This window comes from Bufo gargarizans, chromosome 5, assembly GCF_014858855.1.
Source record: "Bufo gargarizans isolate SCDJY-AF-19 chromosome 5, ASM1485885v1, whole genome shotgun sequence".
NCBI classification, from domain to species: Eukaryota; Metazoa; Chordata; class Amphibia; order Anura; family Bufonidae; genus Bufo; species Bufo gargarizans.
The window spans coordinates 280,145,701-280,163,777 of record NC_058084.1 but is presented as its reverse complement, the minus strand read 5'-3'; the positions used below and the strand labels follow the sequence as shown (position 1 = coordinate 280,163,777).

Here is an 18,077-nt window from a genome sequence, read left to right as displayed (position 1 = left end):
CAATGGATCAAACAGAGAAGATTGGAGAGCATTGAGCACTAGATTAAGATCCCAATTATCCAATGGCGGATGGAAGGGGGCGCAGCATGCACCAACCCCTGAGAGCCGAGAGCCAGCCCCAAGTCGATTCCTGACTGCAGGTAATCCAAAAGTCGCAGCAAAGAAAAACGAACAGCTGTCTCCGCTCGCACCAACTAAAGTAGGACTTCCAAGTCCGGAGGTAGATTCTGGAAGACGACAGCTTCCTTGCACGAATCATAGTCTGGACCACTGCATCCGAAAACCTCCCAGCCTTCAGTACGGCGGCTTCACCAGCCATGCTGTTAAATGTAGCGACACTAAATTCGGGTGGAAGATTGTCCCCCTGCGACAGCAAGTCCTCCCGAAGAGGAGGACGCCAAGGTCTGTTGGCGAGAAGTGCGACTAGGGATGCGTGCCACACCCTCCGTGGCCAATCTGGGGCCACGAGAATGACAGGCAGTTCCTCGGACCTGATCTTTCTGAGAAGCCGCAAAATGAGTGGAAGAGACAGGAACACGTAAGGAAATGTGAACCAACTCCACGGGATCACCAGTGTGGCCCTGGGGTCCCTGGATTGTGCGACGGAGTCCTTGACCTTGTTGTTGAACCGTGAAGCCATGAGATCCACATCCAGCTGACCCCACCTCTTGCAGATGTCCCGAAAGACCTGCAGGTGAAGAGCCCAGTCACCTGGATCGAGACGCTCCCGGCTGAGAAAGTCTGCGATCCAGTTGTCTACGCCTGGAATATGAACTGCCGATAGTGTAGTGTCCCACTAGGTAAATGTGGGCACTACACAAGGGTCAATTGGGGAACGTTGTTCCCCTTATTCTGTGGGACAGGGTCACTGTATTTTATATAATGTTTTTATGTGTATTTTTCCTGTTATCTGTGTATCAGGCCTGTCAGGGTGTAGTTCCTCCTCCTAGACAGTAGAGGGAGCTAGGGAACGCCTAGCATAATAGTCAGGTCCTGTTCAGGGAAAAAAGTGTAGAGTCTGAAGTCAGTGTGGACTTTAGCTAGGCAGCAGCTGAAGTCGAGCTTCTGACATGCAGCTAGACAGCCCAGGTTCCTAGCTTGCCACCAGGAGAAGGATTTGCCTCCTGAGAAAACCAAGTTCCCTTAAAGGTGCAGTGCAGAGCCAAGTTTATTCCCACCCAAACAGAGAGCTGAAGGGCAGAAGGATTTTCTACAGCAAGGATATACACTCACCTAAAGAATTATTAGGCACACCTGTTCTATTTCTCATTAATGCGATTATCTAGTCAACCAATCACATGGCAGTTGCTTGAATGCATGTAGGGTTGTGGTCCAGGTCAAGACAATCTCCTGAACGCCAAACTGAATGTCAGAATGGGAAAGAAAGGTGATTTAAGCAATTTTGAGCGTGGCATGGTTGTTGGTGCCAGACAGGCCGGTCTGAGTATTTGACAATCTGCTCAGTTACTGGGATTTTCACGCACAACCATTTCTAGGGTTTACAAAGAATGGTGTGAAAAGGGAAAAAACATCCAGTATGCGGCAGTCCTGTGGGCGAAAATGCCTTGTTGATGCTAGAGGTCAGAGGAGAATGGGCCGACTGATTTAAAGCTGACAAAAGAGCAACGTTGACTGAAATAACCATTTGTTACAACAGAGCTATGCAGCAAAGCATTTGTGAAGCCACAACACGCACAACCTTGAGGCAGATGGGCTATAACAGCAGAAGACCCCACCAGGTACCACTCATCTCCACTACAAATAGGAAAAAGACGCTTCAATTTGCACCAGCTCACCAAAATTGGACTGTTGAGACATTCAAATGGTAGAGTCCGAATTTGGTGTAAACAGAATGAGAACATGTATCCATCATGCCTTGTTACCACTGTGCAGGCTGGTGGTGTAATGGTGTGGGGGATGTTTTCTGGGCACACTTTAGGCCCCTTAGTTCCAATTGCCATAGTTTAAATGCCACAGGCTACCTGAGCATTGTTTCTGACCATGTCCATCCCTTCATGACCACCATGTACCCATCCTCTGATGGCTACTTCCAGCAGGATAATGCACCATGTCACAAAGCTCGAATCATTTCAAATTGGTTTCTTGAACATGACAATGAGTTCACTGTACTAAAATGGCCCCCACAGTCACCAGATCTCAACCCAATAGAGCATCTTTGGGATGTGGTGGAACGGGAGCTTCGTGCCCTGGATGTGCATCCCTCAAATCTCCATCAACTGCAAGATGCTATCCTATCAATATGGGCCAACATTTCTAAAGAATGCTATCAGCACCTTGTTGAATCAATGCCACGTAGAATTAAGGCAGTTCTGAAGGCAAAAGGGGGTCCAACACCGTATTAGTATGGTGTTCCTAATAATTCATTAGGTGAGTGTATATACCAGAGGAAGTTTTCCCTACCCAAGGATAAAGCCAGCTATAGGGCATACGGGCCTTGGAGAAAGACAGGATTCTGAGGAAAAGTGCAGCCTCATCTGTAAGTGTTATTCCCTCTGAGTATCTTGCAAAGACATTGCCTGCCGTTTTTATATCAAGCCTGCCTGTTTCAACCTGTTTACATGTGGAACTGACCAAAGATTGTAAATAGTTGAACTGTTTCAGTAAAGGAAGTTCTGGTTTACTGCAACTTGTTGTTCCTTAATTATTCCTACAATAAAATCTGTGTGCCACCGTAACCGGCACTGGCGTCACAAACTTAAAGGGATCTTGCCTCCGGCACATTCAACCTACCATCCAGCCTGGTCCCTATATACAGAGAGTGCCCCAGAGGACCCCTGTGCCAGCCTCTCCATCACTGCTGTACGTCTGCCCAGGGTATATAAAAGATTGTGAGTACCATAAACACCCTCGGTTAGTAACTACCCCTGTGACCTCACCATCACTCAAACCCTGCAGGGCTGCGTACTGCAATAGCACCGGAACCTGTTTCTCCGCCCAGCTGAAAATCAGCGCCCTCATCCATGACTGTCGGGCTCTGGGTGCTGCCCTGGTGATTGATGTATGCCACCGCCGTGGAGTTGTCGGACTGGACACGCACCGGACAACTCCCGAGATAGTCGGCCCAGTGTTGCAGAGATAGCCGAATCGGCCTCAACTCCAGAACATTGATTGGAAGGGAGCGCTCCTCGCGTGACCATACCCTCTAGACAGAGAGATTTTTCAACACTCCCCCCCCCAACCCCTGAGGCTTGCGTCCGTTGTTAACACCCTCCAACGGAGAGAAAGAAACAAACGCCCTGATGTCAACATAGGAGAGGCCATCCACCATCCGAGCGCCTGGCGCACTGGGGCAAGGAGATGCATTGGCTGATCCAAGGAGTCTGGGGAGCTCGCTGAAGTGCTCTGGTATGGAACCGAGCATAGGGAACTACTTCAAAGGCAGAAACTATGTGCCCCAGAGCCCGCAAGCAGCGACGAATAGGTACCGGAGCTGGCAGCAACAATGAGCTAATCTGAAGATGGAGAGCGGATAGTTATTCCAGAGGCAAGAACACCTTGGCCTGACAAGTGTCCAGTACCATGCCCAGAGAAGTCAATCGCTGCGATGGATAAAGACAAGACTTCTGTCTGTTTACAATCCATCCGAAGCCCTCCAGGACTATGCTCAGTCTGTCTGCCGTCCCTTTGAATGACAGACCTTTCACCAGGATGTCGCCACGATCCCCCTGGAATGGAGCAGGGCCTTGACTGCCACCAGAACCTTCGTAAAGACCCTGGAAGCCGTGGCCAGGCCGAAGGGGAGGGCCACAAACTGGTAGTGAAATGGACCCACTGCGAACCAGAGAAACCTCTGATGACTGATGCATATGGGCACGTGAATATAAGCGTCCTTGATGTCTATCGAGGACAGGTACTCCCCCAATTTACATAAATGCAATGACCGACCTCAGTGACTCCATCCAGAATCTGCGGAAGGAAACGGTTGAGCGCCTGGAGGTCTAGAATGGGACGGAACATCCCCTCTATTTTGGGAACCACAAAGAGATTGGAGTAAAACCCCTAAAATGGTCTTGCGCAGGAAACAGAACAATCACACCTTGCTGCAGCAGCATGTGAATTGCCAGAAAAAAAAGAATCTGCAGCTGCGGGGGAGGCCGGAGGAGAAGACCGAAAAAAACAGGAAGGAGGGGAGGATTTGAAATCCAGCTTGTAGCCCTCTGCAATGACCTCCATCACCCACGCATCTGAGACGTGAGCCAGCCAAACATGCCAAAACACATGAAGCCAACTGCCTACCCGGAGGGCACCAGGAGCTGCCCATCATGCTGCGGAGCTCTTAGGGTTAAAGGACTTGGAGCCCTGTTGACGGGAATGCTAGTAAGGCTGCGGCTTGAAGGAAGGCTTGCGCTTCTGGCCTGAGGCCGACTTATTGGAAGCTCCCCTGGGGCTGGAAAAACTCAGAAAGGGACCGCCCCCTGTTCTGTGGTAAATGGGTGCTCTTACCACCTGTAGTGTCCAAAATGATCTCATCCAGGCGCTCACCAAAAAGTCTGCGTCCGGTAAAGGGAAGGGCTGTCAGGGTCCGCTTTAAGGCATTAACTGCCGCCCAGCAGGAGTGCCATAGTGTAGGGCAAATAGCCACCAACAGGGCTGACGAGTGAGCCATAAACCTGGCTGTCCAAAGATGCTTCACAAATATATGCACTGGCATGCGAGAGCTGCAGGACCACATCTGCAAGTTCCTCCGAGGGGACTCCTGAGTTGAGACCCTGACGTAAATTACTTGCCCACTCTCCCATAGCCTTGCTCACCCATGTAGAGGCAAACACCGGCTGCAGCGCTGTGCCCACTGCTTCAAAGGCAGATTTTTCAAATGCTTCCAGCTTCTTATCTTTGGTATCAGAAAAAGAAGCCCCTTCTGCCATTAGCAAGGTAATATGTTTAGCCAAGTGGGAAACTGGCGGGTCCTCTATAGGTGGTGCCGACTATTTCTTAGTCTAATCCTCCGGAAAAGGATGTTAAAGCGTTTTGGCAACATGAAATGTTTATCAGGTAAATTGCAGTCCTTGGAGAGAAAGGAATCAAACTCCTGGTGGCTGGGGAAAGACTTGTGCGAATGACAGGACTTCCTAAAGGAAACACCCGCGCTGGCAGATGACAGAGCTGGATGCTCAACCTGCAACGTCTCAATAACTGCCATAATTAAATTGTCCACCATGGAGGATATTTTGGGGGACTGACCCTCCGGGTGAGACCAATCCTCATCTGGCCCTCTCTCCTGAGAACATGTTGGAGTGTGACTCTCTAGTAGATGAAGGAGAGGCCGAGGAAATGGGAGACACAGACATCCTTGGTGGGGGGGGGATGTTCTGGGCCGTTTTGTGGGACGGTTGGGATGGGCACACGCCCCATGATCCCCAGAGTCAGACCGGCTGGAGGACTGCCTCAAAGTCTTCTGCCCACCCTGGCTCCAGCCAGATCACCACCTTCGGTGTGCGGCCCCTTGGTGAGGGACGCTACATCAGAACAGAGGGGACTTTCGCTGGGGCTGCCGTGGTGATGCACTTGCTGGCGGGAGACAGAAGTTTTTACAGGGACCTCTGGTCCTCCTTTTCTTCTAGAGAAAGGGAACGAGCAGGGGGTTTGGGTGACCCCCTGGTCTGCTTGGTGGGAGTGCAGGCAGGTTTTTACCCGGACTGCCTGAAGCTTCCTGCTAGAAAAAAAGAGGGACAAAATTAGTAAATTAGCAGACCTGCAACGCAAGAAGGTCTGCCTCCTACAGACACCAAGCTAAACTGATTAGCTTGGTCCCTGCAGGAAGGCATATAGCTGAAGAGAGAGGAGCTTACACTTTGTGTGATTAGTGTCCACCTCCTAGCGGCAACAGCTATACCCATGGTCAATGCCTGTGTCCCCCAATGAGACGGATGAGAAAGAGAACATGTCCTATTATTGTCCGCATTATGGACAAGGATTGGACTGTTATACTAGGGGTGAAGCTGTTCTGTTCCGCAAAATACAGAATTCAAACGGACGTCATCTATATTTTTTGTGGATCTGTGTTTTGTTTACCGCAAAATGCATACGGTCATGTGCATGAGCCCTTATGGGGAATTTACACTGTGAACTCCACTGGGTACAAGTGAGTGATGATACTCAGAATGACTTTTGTGCTTTATATATGTTCCAGGATGACAAATGTAGAATAGATGCACATGAATGTATGATTAGTATGACAAGCACAATTACTTTTTTTTTTTTTAACTTTTAACATTTTAAATGCTCAGTGTCAGGCATACAGAAAATGACGCGGTTTTATTTGAAAACAATACCAGTAAATGTGTTGGAGACTTGTCAGCTCACCAACACTTACCCAATTTGAGTAGTTGCATTGTCCCACTTGCTGAGGTCCAGCTGTTTGGTGACCTCCTCCCATGCTGTATCCTTGCAGATACAGCCATGGTAGGAGCCCATGCACATATCCCATAGTTCAGAACGTCCTTGGATGAGAATAATAACGTTTCCAACATCTATTGGTGCCATCTTTGATGTAGTCCATGCTCTGGGGTTTGCTGCAAACTGTCTCCTGCTCTTCCAGGGCTAGTCTGCACAGTTTGCAGAGGCCTCAGAAAGCTGTCTTTTGAGTTTCATGCAACGTTTTTTGTCCATCCAACAGCTGGCATTTGCGCCGGATAAGGCAGCTGGATCTCCTTAATGAATATGAGAATGTAGCCTTGTTGATACATAGGCTTCTATAGAAAAATCTGATGCCAATAGTCCATCAATTTTTTCTAGTCCTGTCCACTTTCCAGCATAAATGCTGGTTTTAGGCGGGACAAAAACCATTGTGTATAGCGGTTTTTGGTCCAATCGACAGCTGACATTTGTGCGAGATCAGGCAGCTGGCACATTTTGATGGAGATGTGAATTTGCCTGAATGATACAATGGATCATTTTTTTTTTTTTTGTCTGATCAGATATGAAAATTAAGATCAGTCTGCAGTTTTTGGAAAAGATCCAGTTTCTCATAAACAAACTGATGTAATATCTGAAACAACAATATTTTTGTAAAAGAGGCCTTAACCCCTTGCCGATGGAATGATTTCTTGTTTTTGCGTTTTAATTTTTACTCCCTGCCCTCCCTAAGCCGTAATTTTTTTTTTTTTTCTTTCACATAGCAGCATGAGCAGGGCTGTATCCATACACATGCCTAGGACGGAGCCCAGCAAAGGGGATGGAGACAACATCACAAAGAGGGATTTTATAGTTTTTTTTAATACACTTCAGATCCCCACCTTACAGCTTGGGTCATTCCACAGGTGGGTGTGGGGGGGCGGCAGCAACAGTTGAAACCAATAGTGCAGCGGCCAGCAGCAACCAAAAGTAACAGGCTGACAGTGCTAGTCGCCTGGCGTGCCACCTGTAAGCTCCTCAGCTGATCTTGTCTTCTTGAGGTAAAGAAGGAGAGAACTTGGGAATGTACCCAGGGAATACTGCAGAACACGGAGTGCATTCTTAAAGGGGTTTTGCAGGGATGTGATATTCATGACCTATCCTCAGCATAGGTCATTAATATCTGATCGGCGGGGCCCAACATCAAGCAAATTTTAGCAAGTACTTGTCATTACACTGCACAGCTGAGACTTCTGAAATGAGATGCAGTGTAAAGAACAGGAAGCAGCGCTCCCATGGAGTGTCACCTTCTCTTAAAACAGCTGATCACTCAGGATAGGTCAGTAATATATGCTCAGCGGTTCTGAAACACACCACATCTGCCAATCAGATATTGATGACCTATCAGGAGGATACGGCATCAGTATCAAATCCCTGTACAAACCCTTTAAGGATGGGGGAAGGGGGGTTATAGTCACATTCAAATATAAACAATGTGGAGGCCTCTGACATAGAGGCGATTCTCCGGCATTCCCACAGCTATTCTAGATGTGTCCGAATTCAGGAGAACTCTTACAAACTAGTAACCCAATGGTACCGAGCTCCCACTATCTTACACAAAATGGACCCCACCTCCTCCCCATGTTGCTGGAGATGCCACGGGGATTTGGGCACGAATTACCACGTGTGGTGGACTTGCTCAGAGATTACTGATTTCTGGGGAGCGGTGTCAAAGGACATACAATCTATATGCTCCATAGGAACTCCTTTAACTCCCCAGATAGTACTTCTAAACCTATCAACTAAGGATTATCCTCTTTCCAAATTCTCGCTAGTTTCACACCTAGTAGCAGCGGCAAAAATCCTCATCCCACGTCACTGGCTCTCGACTGTCGCACCTACTAGAGGGGAGTGGATAGAAAGAGTAAGAGAAATTTGCAGATTTGAAGAGCTATCTAGCTGGGAGTCTCTCTCACGATAAGTACCTTAAACAATGGGCCCCTTGGTTCAAGTGGTGTGTGTCGAACGGGCTGACTCCTGTACCTTAATTCTCCTTGTCTCATTAGGACACTCACTTTGACCTAGACCTCTTCAGTTGCTAAGGTATGTGGATATTAATAGCAGATGACCCCTTCTCACTGATAAGCCGGCCATAGTTCTATCTATCTCAACAACCTCCCGCTTCTACCATCATCCAGCTAGACATAGCGGTACTGATGTGTACACCCTCCTGTGATCCAGGTTATGTTTGTTTGTTAGTCCTTTATGGTTATTACTGCCGTACAAGATGTGTTAGGTAGATGTTGTGCAGGGCTGAACCGTTGTCTGTGCAAATGATGTACAATGTCGTGTTACTACTTCCACCAACTTGAACGTTGTTCCTGTATAACTCTGCCTGGTCGATTAAATAAAGATTTTAAATAAATAAATATAAACAATGTCCAGTAAATATAAGTGTTTACAGTAAATTTGACTTCATCCCCATGGGGCATTTTTATTACTAGGGGTATTTTAGAGGACATTAACAGGCATTAATACTGGGAGCACAATGGAGGGGGTATTATTATTACTGTGGGTGTTTTAGGGGACATTATTACTACTAGGGGGACATTAATATTGCTGGAGGAACTGTAGAAGAATTATTGCCACTAGAGGGGCACTATGGTATTTTGGGGCATTGGGGAACACAGCGGGTGCAGTATTGGGGGTGGCAGCAGTATGACACTGTTGGGAGACCAGGATGGGAAGTTTGTGCTGAGAAGGTGTGGAGGATCATGGAAAGTTGAGGAATCTTTCATGTCTTTGTGACAGTCTGTAGAGAGATGTGGCTTAAATAATTTGTCATGGTGGTCTGGGACAAACAGAGATGAAAAAAAGAGAATATCTACATCAGAGGAAAAGTCATTGAAAGAAGCTTTCGTCGTGTTTTGGTCCGAATCAAGAAGGAGAACGACTACATCAGAGAGTCGTCAACAGATGGTAAGAGGTATGTGGTGCTGTATTCTATTGTAGGGCTAAGGCCGAGTTCCATGGCCATGAGCGGTCCATGGTATCCCGGCCTGGCATCCTGCTGAGAGCAGGAGAGCACAGCGTCATTGGTTGCTATGACGCTGTGCGCTTCATGCAGCCGCTGCACTACAGTAATACACTCGTATGATCTATACGAGTGTATTACTGTAGTGCAGCGGCGGCATGAAGCAAGCGGCGTCATAGCAACCAATGACGCAGTGCGCTCCTGCTGTCAGCAGGAATACAGGCCGGGGTACCATGTACCACTCACGGCCGTGGAACACGGCTTAACTCTGTGCTGTGGCTTGTATCTCACCTCCTCCATTTCTTAAAGCAGGCATCCTCAAACTGCAGCCCTCCAGCTGTTGCAAAACTTCAACTCCCAGCATTCCTGAATAGCCTACAGGTATCAGCCTACAGCATGGCATTGTGAGAGTTGTAGTTTTACAACAGCTGGAGGGCCGCAGTTTGAGGATGCCTGTCTTAAAGGGATTCTGTCACCAGGTTTCACCCCTTTAAGATAAAAATATGCTTATGTTCAGGGTGCCTTCATGATTCCTAATGTGGTCTTATTGTAGGCTCATTTTGCTAAAAAAAAAAACAAACGCTATTACTAACCCGCCGCCGTTCATGCCCAGCGCCGCCTTTCCCGACCTCAGCGCCTCCTGCTGTAACATCGCTGTGACGCCTCCCGCTCTCCCTCCCTCCTCCTGCTGTAACATCGCTGTGACGCCTCCCGCTCTCCCTACCTCCCCCCTCCTCCTGCTGTAACATCGCAATGTTACAGCAGGAGGAGGGGGGAGGGAGGGAGAGCGGGAGGCGTCACAGCGATGTTACAGCAGGAGGATGGGGGAGGCGTCACAGCGATGTTACAGCAGGAGGAGGCGTCACAGCGATGTTACAGCAGGAGGAGGGGGAGGCATCACAGCGATGTTACAGCAGGAGGAGGGGGGAGGCGTCACAGCAATGTTACAGCAGGAGGAGGGGGGAGGGAGGGAGAGCGGGAGGCGTCACAGCGATGATACAGCAGGAGGAGGGGGGAGGCGTCACAGCAATGTTACAGCAGGAGGAGGGGGGAGGGAGGGAGAGCGGGAGGCGTCACAGCGATGTTACAGCAGGAGGAGGGGGAGGCATCACAGCGATGTTACAGCAGGAGGAGGCGTCACAGCGATGTTACAGCAGGAGGAGGCGTCACAGCGATGTTACAGCAGGAGGAGGGGGGGGGGCATCACAGCGATGTTACAGCTGGAGAAGGGGGAGGCGTCACAGCGATGTTACAGCAGGAGGAGGGGGAGGGAGAGCGGGAGGCGACACTACATGTTACAGCAGGAGGAGGGGGGAGGCGTCACAGCGATGTTACAGCAGGAGGAGGCGTCACAGCGATGTTACAGCAGGAGGAGGGGGAGGCATCACAGCGATGTTACAGCAGGAGGAGGGGGGAGGGAGAGCGGGAGGCGTCACAGAAGATTATGAGGCGGCGCTGAGGTCGGGAAAGGCGTCGCTGGGCACGAACGGCGGCGGGTGCGGCCGGCAGCTTGGATCCATTTACATCCCCTTGGGCACCTTATTTTTTTGATTGACAGGTTAGTAATAGCGTTTTTTTTTAGCAAAATGAGCCTACAGATTACATTTATAAGACCACATTAGGAATCGTGAAGGCACCCTGAACATAAGCATATTTTTATCTTAAAGGGGTGAAACCTGGTGACAGAATCCCTTTAAAGGATAACTGTCATATTTTTTTTTTGCTAAAGTGTAGGGCAAGTGATAGGTAACAATTTTGCAATAGACTTTATTTAGCCCAAACTTTTATTTTTGTTAGAAAACTGGGGCTGAAATGGCCCTTAGCAGCACTCTTTAAATAAAGTCTATTGCAAAATTGTTACCTATCACTTGCCCTACACTTTAGCAAAAAAATAAAATAAATATAACAGTTATCCTTTAATTAAAAACAAATGGAGGAGGAGGAGGCCACAACATGGAAGCTGGCGCTGGCCACCACAGAGACAGCTTCCGGGGAGGTATATTTGTCCTGCACTGTGGCATTTGTTTCTGCAGCAGAACCAAATACCACAGTGTACCACAATATACTGCCCCAGCAGAACCAAATACTACAGTGTACCACAATATACTGCCCCAGCAGAACCAAATACCACAGTGTACCGCAAAATACTGCAACAGCAGAACCAAATACCACAGTGTACTGCAAAATACTGCACCAGCAGAACCAAATACCACAGTGTACCATAATATACTGCCCCAGCAGAACCAAATACCACCATTGAACAAGAAGTTCTGCTGGGGCAGTATTTTAATTTCTGATGGGACAGTATATTGTGCTGCATTGTGGGATTTGGTTCTGCAGCAGAACCAAATACCACAGTACAGCACAATATCCTGGCCTTCTATGGTATTGTTGGTCCCATCTACTTATGTTAGCCCCACCTACTCGAGTTGACCCCACCTACTTCTGTTGCCCACTCCCTGGGCCCTGAAATGGAGTATTCAGTCATGGTGCATAGGGCGTCACCAGCTATAAATACAGCCCTGAGTATGAGAACTTGTTGTTTTACGGGACAAGTTGTACTTTCTAATGCCACCATTTATTGTGGGAAGCCAGAAAAAAAGTTCCAAATGGGGTAGTTTTTCATATTTTAATATTTAAAAAAATACTTTTACAAAAGATTTATTATTTTTTTTCCATCGCCATATTCTGACCCCCAGAACTTTTTTATAGTTATAGCTATGAAGCTGACTGAGGGCTCAATTTTTGTGGAGTAATCTGTAGTTTATACCATGATGATACCATTTTGGAGCACGCATGATTTTTTTGTTAATTTTTTTATTAATTTCTTTTTATGGGAGGCGAAGCGACAAAAACAGCCCTCAGTATACAAGGGAGGTTTTATTGGAGTGACAACTATCTATACATACACACTTAGGGTCCATTCACACATCCGCAATTCTGTTACGCATTTTGCAGAACGTAATTGTGGACCCATTCATTTCTATGGGGCCACACAATGTGCTGTCCGGATCCGGAAATGCAGATCCGCCCTTCCGGGTCCGCAATTCCGTTCCCGAAAAAAAATAGAACATGTCCTATTCTAGTCCACAATTGCGGACAAGATTAGGCATTTTCCATTATAGTGCCGACGATGTGCGGTCCGCAAAATACAGAACGCACATTGCCGGTATCTGTGTTTTGCGGATCCGCAAAACACATACGGATGTGTGAATGGACCCTTATACAGAGAAGGCTACCAATTATTGAGAACAACTCCCTTGGGCAATGAAAGCTGTCCACGGGGGGTGATCTTAAGTAAGAAAAAGCTGAGATATAAATGTATAAATTATAAGTTTTACTGAATGTTTTCCCATAAAAATATATATCAATCTGCTCATGCTCTACAACATGCTGCCTTCAGAATATATTGTATTTTGTGCTGACAGGTCCTCTTTAAACATCAGTCAGTCACAGTTCTGGCACAAAGGGTAACATGAGTTTCCATATGAACTTGGACAGTGACTTTACGTTATTATGTGATACTTTTTTTTTTTTTTTATTCACTGCTGCAAAATTATAAACTTAGAGGCTTACTTTTACACTTTGAGTTCCTTCTGCACGTTCTATCTCTTTTGCATAATCCTTAAGCAGCTTGGCAAATTGGCTCTTGTATGGACATGATCTTTTTAAACTCTGAAGCACTGAAAGGTAATGTTTTTCCTGCAATCAAAGTCATAAACCTTTATGTAAGCAAGTTATAGCTATCAATTTATAGTCAAGACAGTATTCAGAACCAGGAGCAACAAGGATATGAATGTTAACTTTGATCACATCCTTACCTTGTGAATAAAAACACATTCTTGTTGCACACAAAACATAAATACAATAACTGAAACCCAAGACAAAATCTATAAGGCTAGTTTTACCACTGATGGATTGCAGGTTGGTCTGTAAGCATGGAAACGAGCAGTGTATAATGTGATAGAAAAATGAATCCAGCCAGCAAAGGAAGCAATATGGATAATAACAATATATATATGTAAGTGCCTTGTATTAACTTCCTCTACATCAGGCATCCTCAAACTGCGGCCCTCCAGCTGTTGTAAAACTACAACTCCCACAATGCCCTGCTGTTGGCTGATATGTGTAGGCTGTTCGGGCATGCTGGGAAATGTAGTTTTGCAACAGCTGGAGGACCGCAGTTTGAGGATGCCTGCTCTACATGATAAATGCCATTTACTGAAGTGAGACAACCCATGCCTTTGACCAGGGAAAACAAAATCAGTGCTGTGGCCCCTTCGTTCTCAGGATTGGTGGGGGTCTGATTTCTGAGTACTGGGGGTTTGACCTCCTGGATCATATCCTAATAATATGCCATTATTTATAAGCATAATTATCTGTGGAAGAGACTTCCTCTGGACATGGTTACAACAGGGACAATGGATAGCTTTAAAAAGAGTTTAGATGAATTATTAAAAGTAAATTACATTAACGGTTATGAAAATGTGTAGAAATCTGAGTCTCACTTCATTTCTGGGATTCGTCTCCCCACCTATCCCTTGGTTGAACTTGATGGACTTATGTATTTTTTCAACCGTATTAACTATGTAACTATATAACTATATTGGGGATCAGTACAGCAATCTCTCCCTTGATCTATTTATAATCAGGACTGTGACAAGGGGACATCCTCTGCGTCTGGAGGAAAGAAGGTTTGTATACAAACATAGAAGAGGATTCTTTATGGTAAGAGCAGTGAGACTATGGAACTCTGCCTGAGGAGGAGGTGATGAGCAGTGATGGCTAGTTCACATTGTTCGCCCGCGAACATATGCGGGCTGCCATCTTTTTTCACAAGTCCGGCGAGGCACAGGCAAGTCCTTACTTGTGCCTGTGCGTGAGCCGGTCTGAAAACAAATGCGGTCAGCGGGAGCAGGCAGTTCCGAGAACAGCCACCGGGGGCCTTCATCGGGCTGTTCTTGAAACTGCCTGCTCCCAGTGACTACATTTGTTTTCAGACCGGCTCACGGCACAGGCACAGGTAAGGGCTTGCCTGCGCCTCGTCGGACTTGTGAAAAAAGATGGCAGCCCACATATGTTCGCGGGCGAACAATGCGAACTGGCCATCACTGATGGTGAGTTCACTAAAACAGTTCAAGAGGGGCCTGGAGGTATTTCTGGAGTGTAATAATATTACAGGCTATAGCTACTAGAGAGGGGTCCTTGATCCAGGGAGTTATTCTGATTGCCTGATTGGAGTCGGGAAGGAATTTGTTCCCCTAAAATTAGGAAAATTGGCTTCTACCTCACAGGGTTTTGTGCCTCCCTCTGGATCAACTTGCAGGATAACAGGATGAACTGGATGGACAAATGTCTTTTTTTAGCCTAACAAACTATGTTACTTCATAAGCTAGAAATACAGTGCTGCCCATAATTATTACCTAATTTTGACTTAAAGTAACTTTTATTCAACCAGCAAGTAATTTTTTCACGGGAAATGACATCGGTGTCTCCCAAAAGATAATAAGACGATGTACAAGAGGCATTGTTGTGGGGAAAAAAAGTAACTTTAAGTCAAAATTTGCCAGGGGTATGAATAATTATGGGCAGCACTGTAGTTCTCATTTGCAGGTGTGCTCTTTTTAAATTTATTCCAACTTCTGTCTGCTCCTTGACTATCTATCTATATGTTAGCAAAAAGCAAAAAGGAATAAATGGAACTGACATACAGTACTGCAAAAGAGTTGGGGGACACAAAACGGTAGGATATTTTAGGTTTTTAAGGTTAGGTTTTTATTTTCTTACATGAATTAGGCTTGTGTGAAAAGATTAGATGCACAATGGATCATAACTTTTAAGAAAAAACAAAACAAAACAGTAAGCAGCTAAAAACACATTCATAAAATAAATTAGAGGTTGTCCCATTACAAGAACTTCTCCCCTATCCACAGGATAAGAGCCTGATTCCACTATTTCAATGGAGTTAAAGGCGCTATGTCCGCTTCTCCATTCAAGTCTATGGGACTGCCAGAGACTGCCGAGTACAGAAGGGGAAACACAGGCCCCCATTATCATGATCTCCGTGAGAGTCCCAGCTGTCAGACCCCGCTGATCAGACACATCCCCTTATCAACAGGGTAGAGGATAAGTTCTTAAAATGGGACAACACCTTTAACACAGCTTTCTTTTGGTGCAGACCTGTTAGATTACAAACCACCAGGCCTCCAACATGTTTTCTTTTGGAAAACTGGCTGGGTAGCCTTTTAGGCTTATAGCAATTTAAATATGAACCCCTATACACTACCTGAATGTACTCTCTAAAAGAGCAGTGGATGAAAAATAACAAAGAGCCACTGTAACAAAACTAGCTTCAACCACATCCTATTCATTGATTATTTGGGCAAAAATAATAGTCTGCAAGGGTCAAGCAGTGGTGTTCTAGGACATAATTCAGCTGCTTCTTGCACAGTGGAACCCTTTTGCAATTGAAAAATATATAGTAGTTCGGCAACATAAACTGAAGCACAACAACGATTAAAGGGGTTGTCTCACTTCAACAAATAGCATTTATTACATAGAGGAAGTTAATACAAGCAACTTACTAATGTACTGTTATTATCCATATTGCTTCTTTTGCTGGCTGGATTCGTTTTACCATCACTTTATACACTGCTTGTTTCCATGGTTACGACCAACCTTCAATCCAGCAGCAGTGGCCATGTTTGCACACTATAGTAAAAAACACTAGCCTATGTGCGGTCCAACAGTCCCAGCCACCAGAGGGGCTGGCATTTTTAACTGTAGAGTGCAAGTACCAGCACCACTGACAGATTGCAAGGTGGTTGTAACCATGGAAACTAGAAGTATTTAATGTGATGGAAAAATTAGTCCAGCCAGCAAAGGAAGCAATATGGACAATAACAATACATTAGTAAGTGTCTTGTATTAACTTCCTCTACATGATAAATGCGATTTGCTGAAGTGAGACAACCCCTTTAATGAACTTAAAAAAAGAACACTCACCATATAGACTTTAATGTGATTTATTCCACTTAGGTGTTCCTTCATAGTCGCCATCTTACCCTTAACGCCACATAAGTTACACTTTACAATACTCTGATCAGAATCTAACATTTTAATTTCCACTACATACTGCAGACCTGAAACAAAAAATGAAATAACAAAAATAATGAAAAGAAGAAACCCACAGACAGCAATGTTGTTTTGTCTATATAATGCAGGGTAAGCATTTATTTTAAAAAAATGTAGATGCCTTTATGTATACTCGTTTTACTTGATGCAGCACATATGGATCATCCACTATTTTGGCTCCTTCTTCCTCACTCATGTGGTTCCCCTAATGCAGTCATATGTACAGTCCTGTGGATTACATTTCCCATTATACTTCTGGCTCTTCAGAAGCAGAAGGGGTGGGAGCTCATGGCAATACAGCTGCTCTGCTGAGTCCTATCTAAAGGGCAGCAAGCGATAAATCTGTGATATAACTGCTGCCCTCCATTCACTCTCCCAGCTGTACACACCTTCTCTTTAGTCTTAAGGCTGTATTAGAAAGCCCGATTCTGACCGCGATTCTCGGGAAGTAAGCGTTCCTTCCCAGCAATCGCCTGCTCACTAGAGGAGGAGATTACAGCTATTACATGCAGTGATCTCCTCCTCAGTATAGGGCGAAGCGATCTTTATACCATCGCTCTTCCCTATACTGAATCGACACTACGATCGGGCATCTGCAAACGATAATTTTTAAACCTGTCAAAAGATTTGGATTGCCCGATGAACGAGTGTTTACTCGGAGGCAGTATTACACTTCAAGATGATCGCTAACAACCATTACTGCGAATGCGCATTAGCGATCATCTGCCCTGTGAATATAACCCAAATGTTACATGCCAGTCTTAGTTTAAAGCCCACTGGAGTAAGATGACCCAAATTAAGGAGATACAGGATTTTAATGCATTTGTCTCATCTTGGGCTGTCCATAACCCACAATCTGAAATGTACAGTAGTTACAAGTTGGCATAGATTTCAGCCATCATTTACGACAGTATTGTGGCATAAATTGTGGTAAATATGATGGACCAATCCCATCCATTAAGTCCAACACACTTCTGAGTGGCAGAAAATTCAAAAACTAGAACAATCAGTGAGCAAAGAAAGACTAAGCATCCAGGAGCAGTGTGCTTTTGGATGCCTGTCAGAAGTTGCAGAACAGCAGCGATGAGTTAGGGTGCACACGTGGCACATTTTGTGACAACTCTGCAACTGAAAATCAATTCCATTCACGTTACTAAATGGAGCTTGCAGAAATCCATGTGCTTGCTACCCCAATTCAATTGAATAGAACTGATTTTCAGTTGCAGAATTTTCTGCCACAAAATCTGCCACAAAATCTGCCACGTTGGAAGGCGGCTTTACACAGCGGCAAGATGGCAAGACATTTTTAATAAAGACTTTTTTAGAACTTGTTTAATTTTGTATTTAGGAAGAAAATGAACAAACGAGTAAGAGTACAAATAATGAGTCTGGAAAGTCCTCAACATTACACTGTGGAACCTTTCTCCTTCTGGAGGGTACCTAGTAGGCATAAGGAGGGGTCTTAAAGAGGTTGTGCAGCCAGTACATATTGATGACCTGTATTCAGGATAGATCTGACTCCCAGAACCCTCACAGATCAGCTGTTTGAAGAGGA

General features: G+C 45.8%; 1 protein-coding gene across 4 annotated transcripts in view; it reads right to left on the bottom strand.

The window, feature by feature from the left end:
* Nucleotides 1-18,077, bottom strand: part of LOC122938067 — a 100,649-nt gene that overhangs the window by 40,766 nt on the left and 41,806 nt on the right. For all 4 annotated transcript variants that reach the window (XM_044293348.1, XM_044293347.1, XM_044293350.1 and 1 more), the window contains 2 exons: nt 16,394-16,530; nt 12,965-13,090 (listed from right to left, as the gene is read on the bottom strand). In XM_044293348.1, the coding sequence (XP_044149283.1) occupies nt 12,965-13,090; nt 16,394-16,530 (263 nt within the window). The remainder of the gene's footprint in view (nt 1-12,964; nt 13,091-16,393; nt 16,531-18,077) is intronic.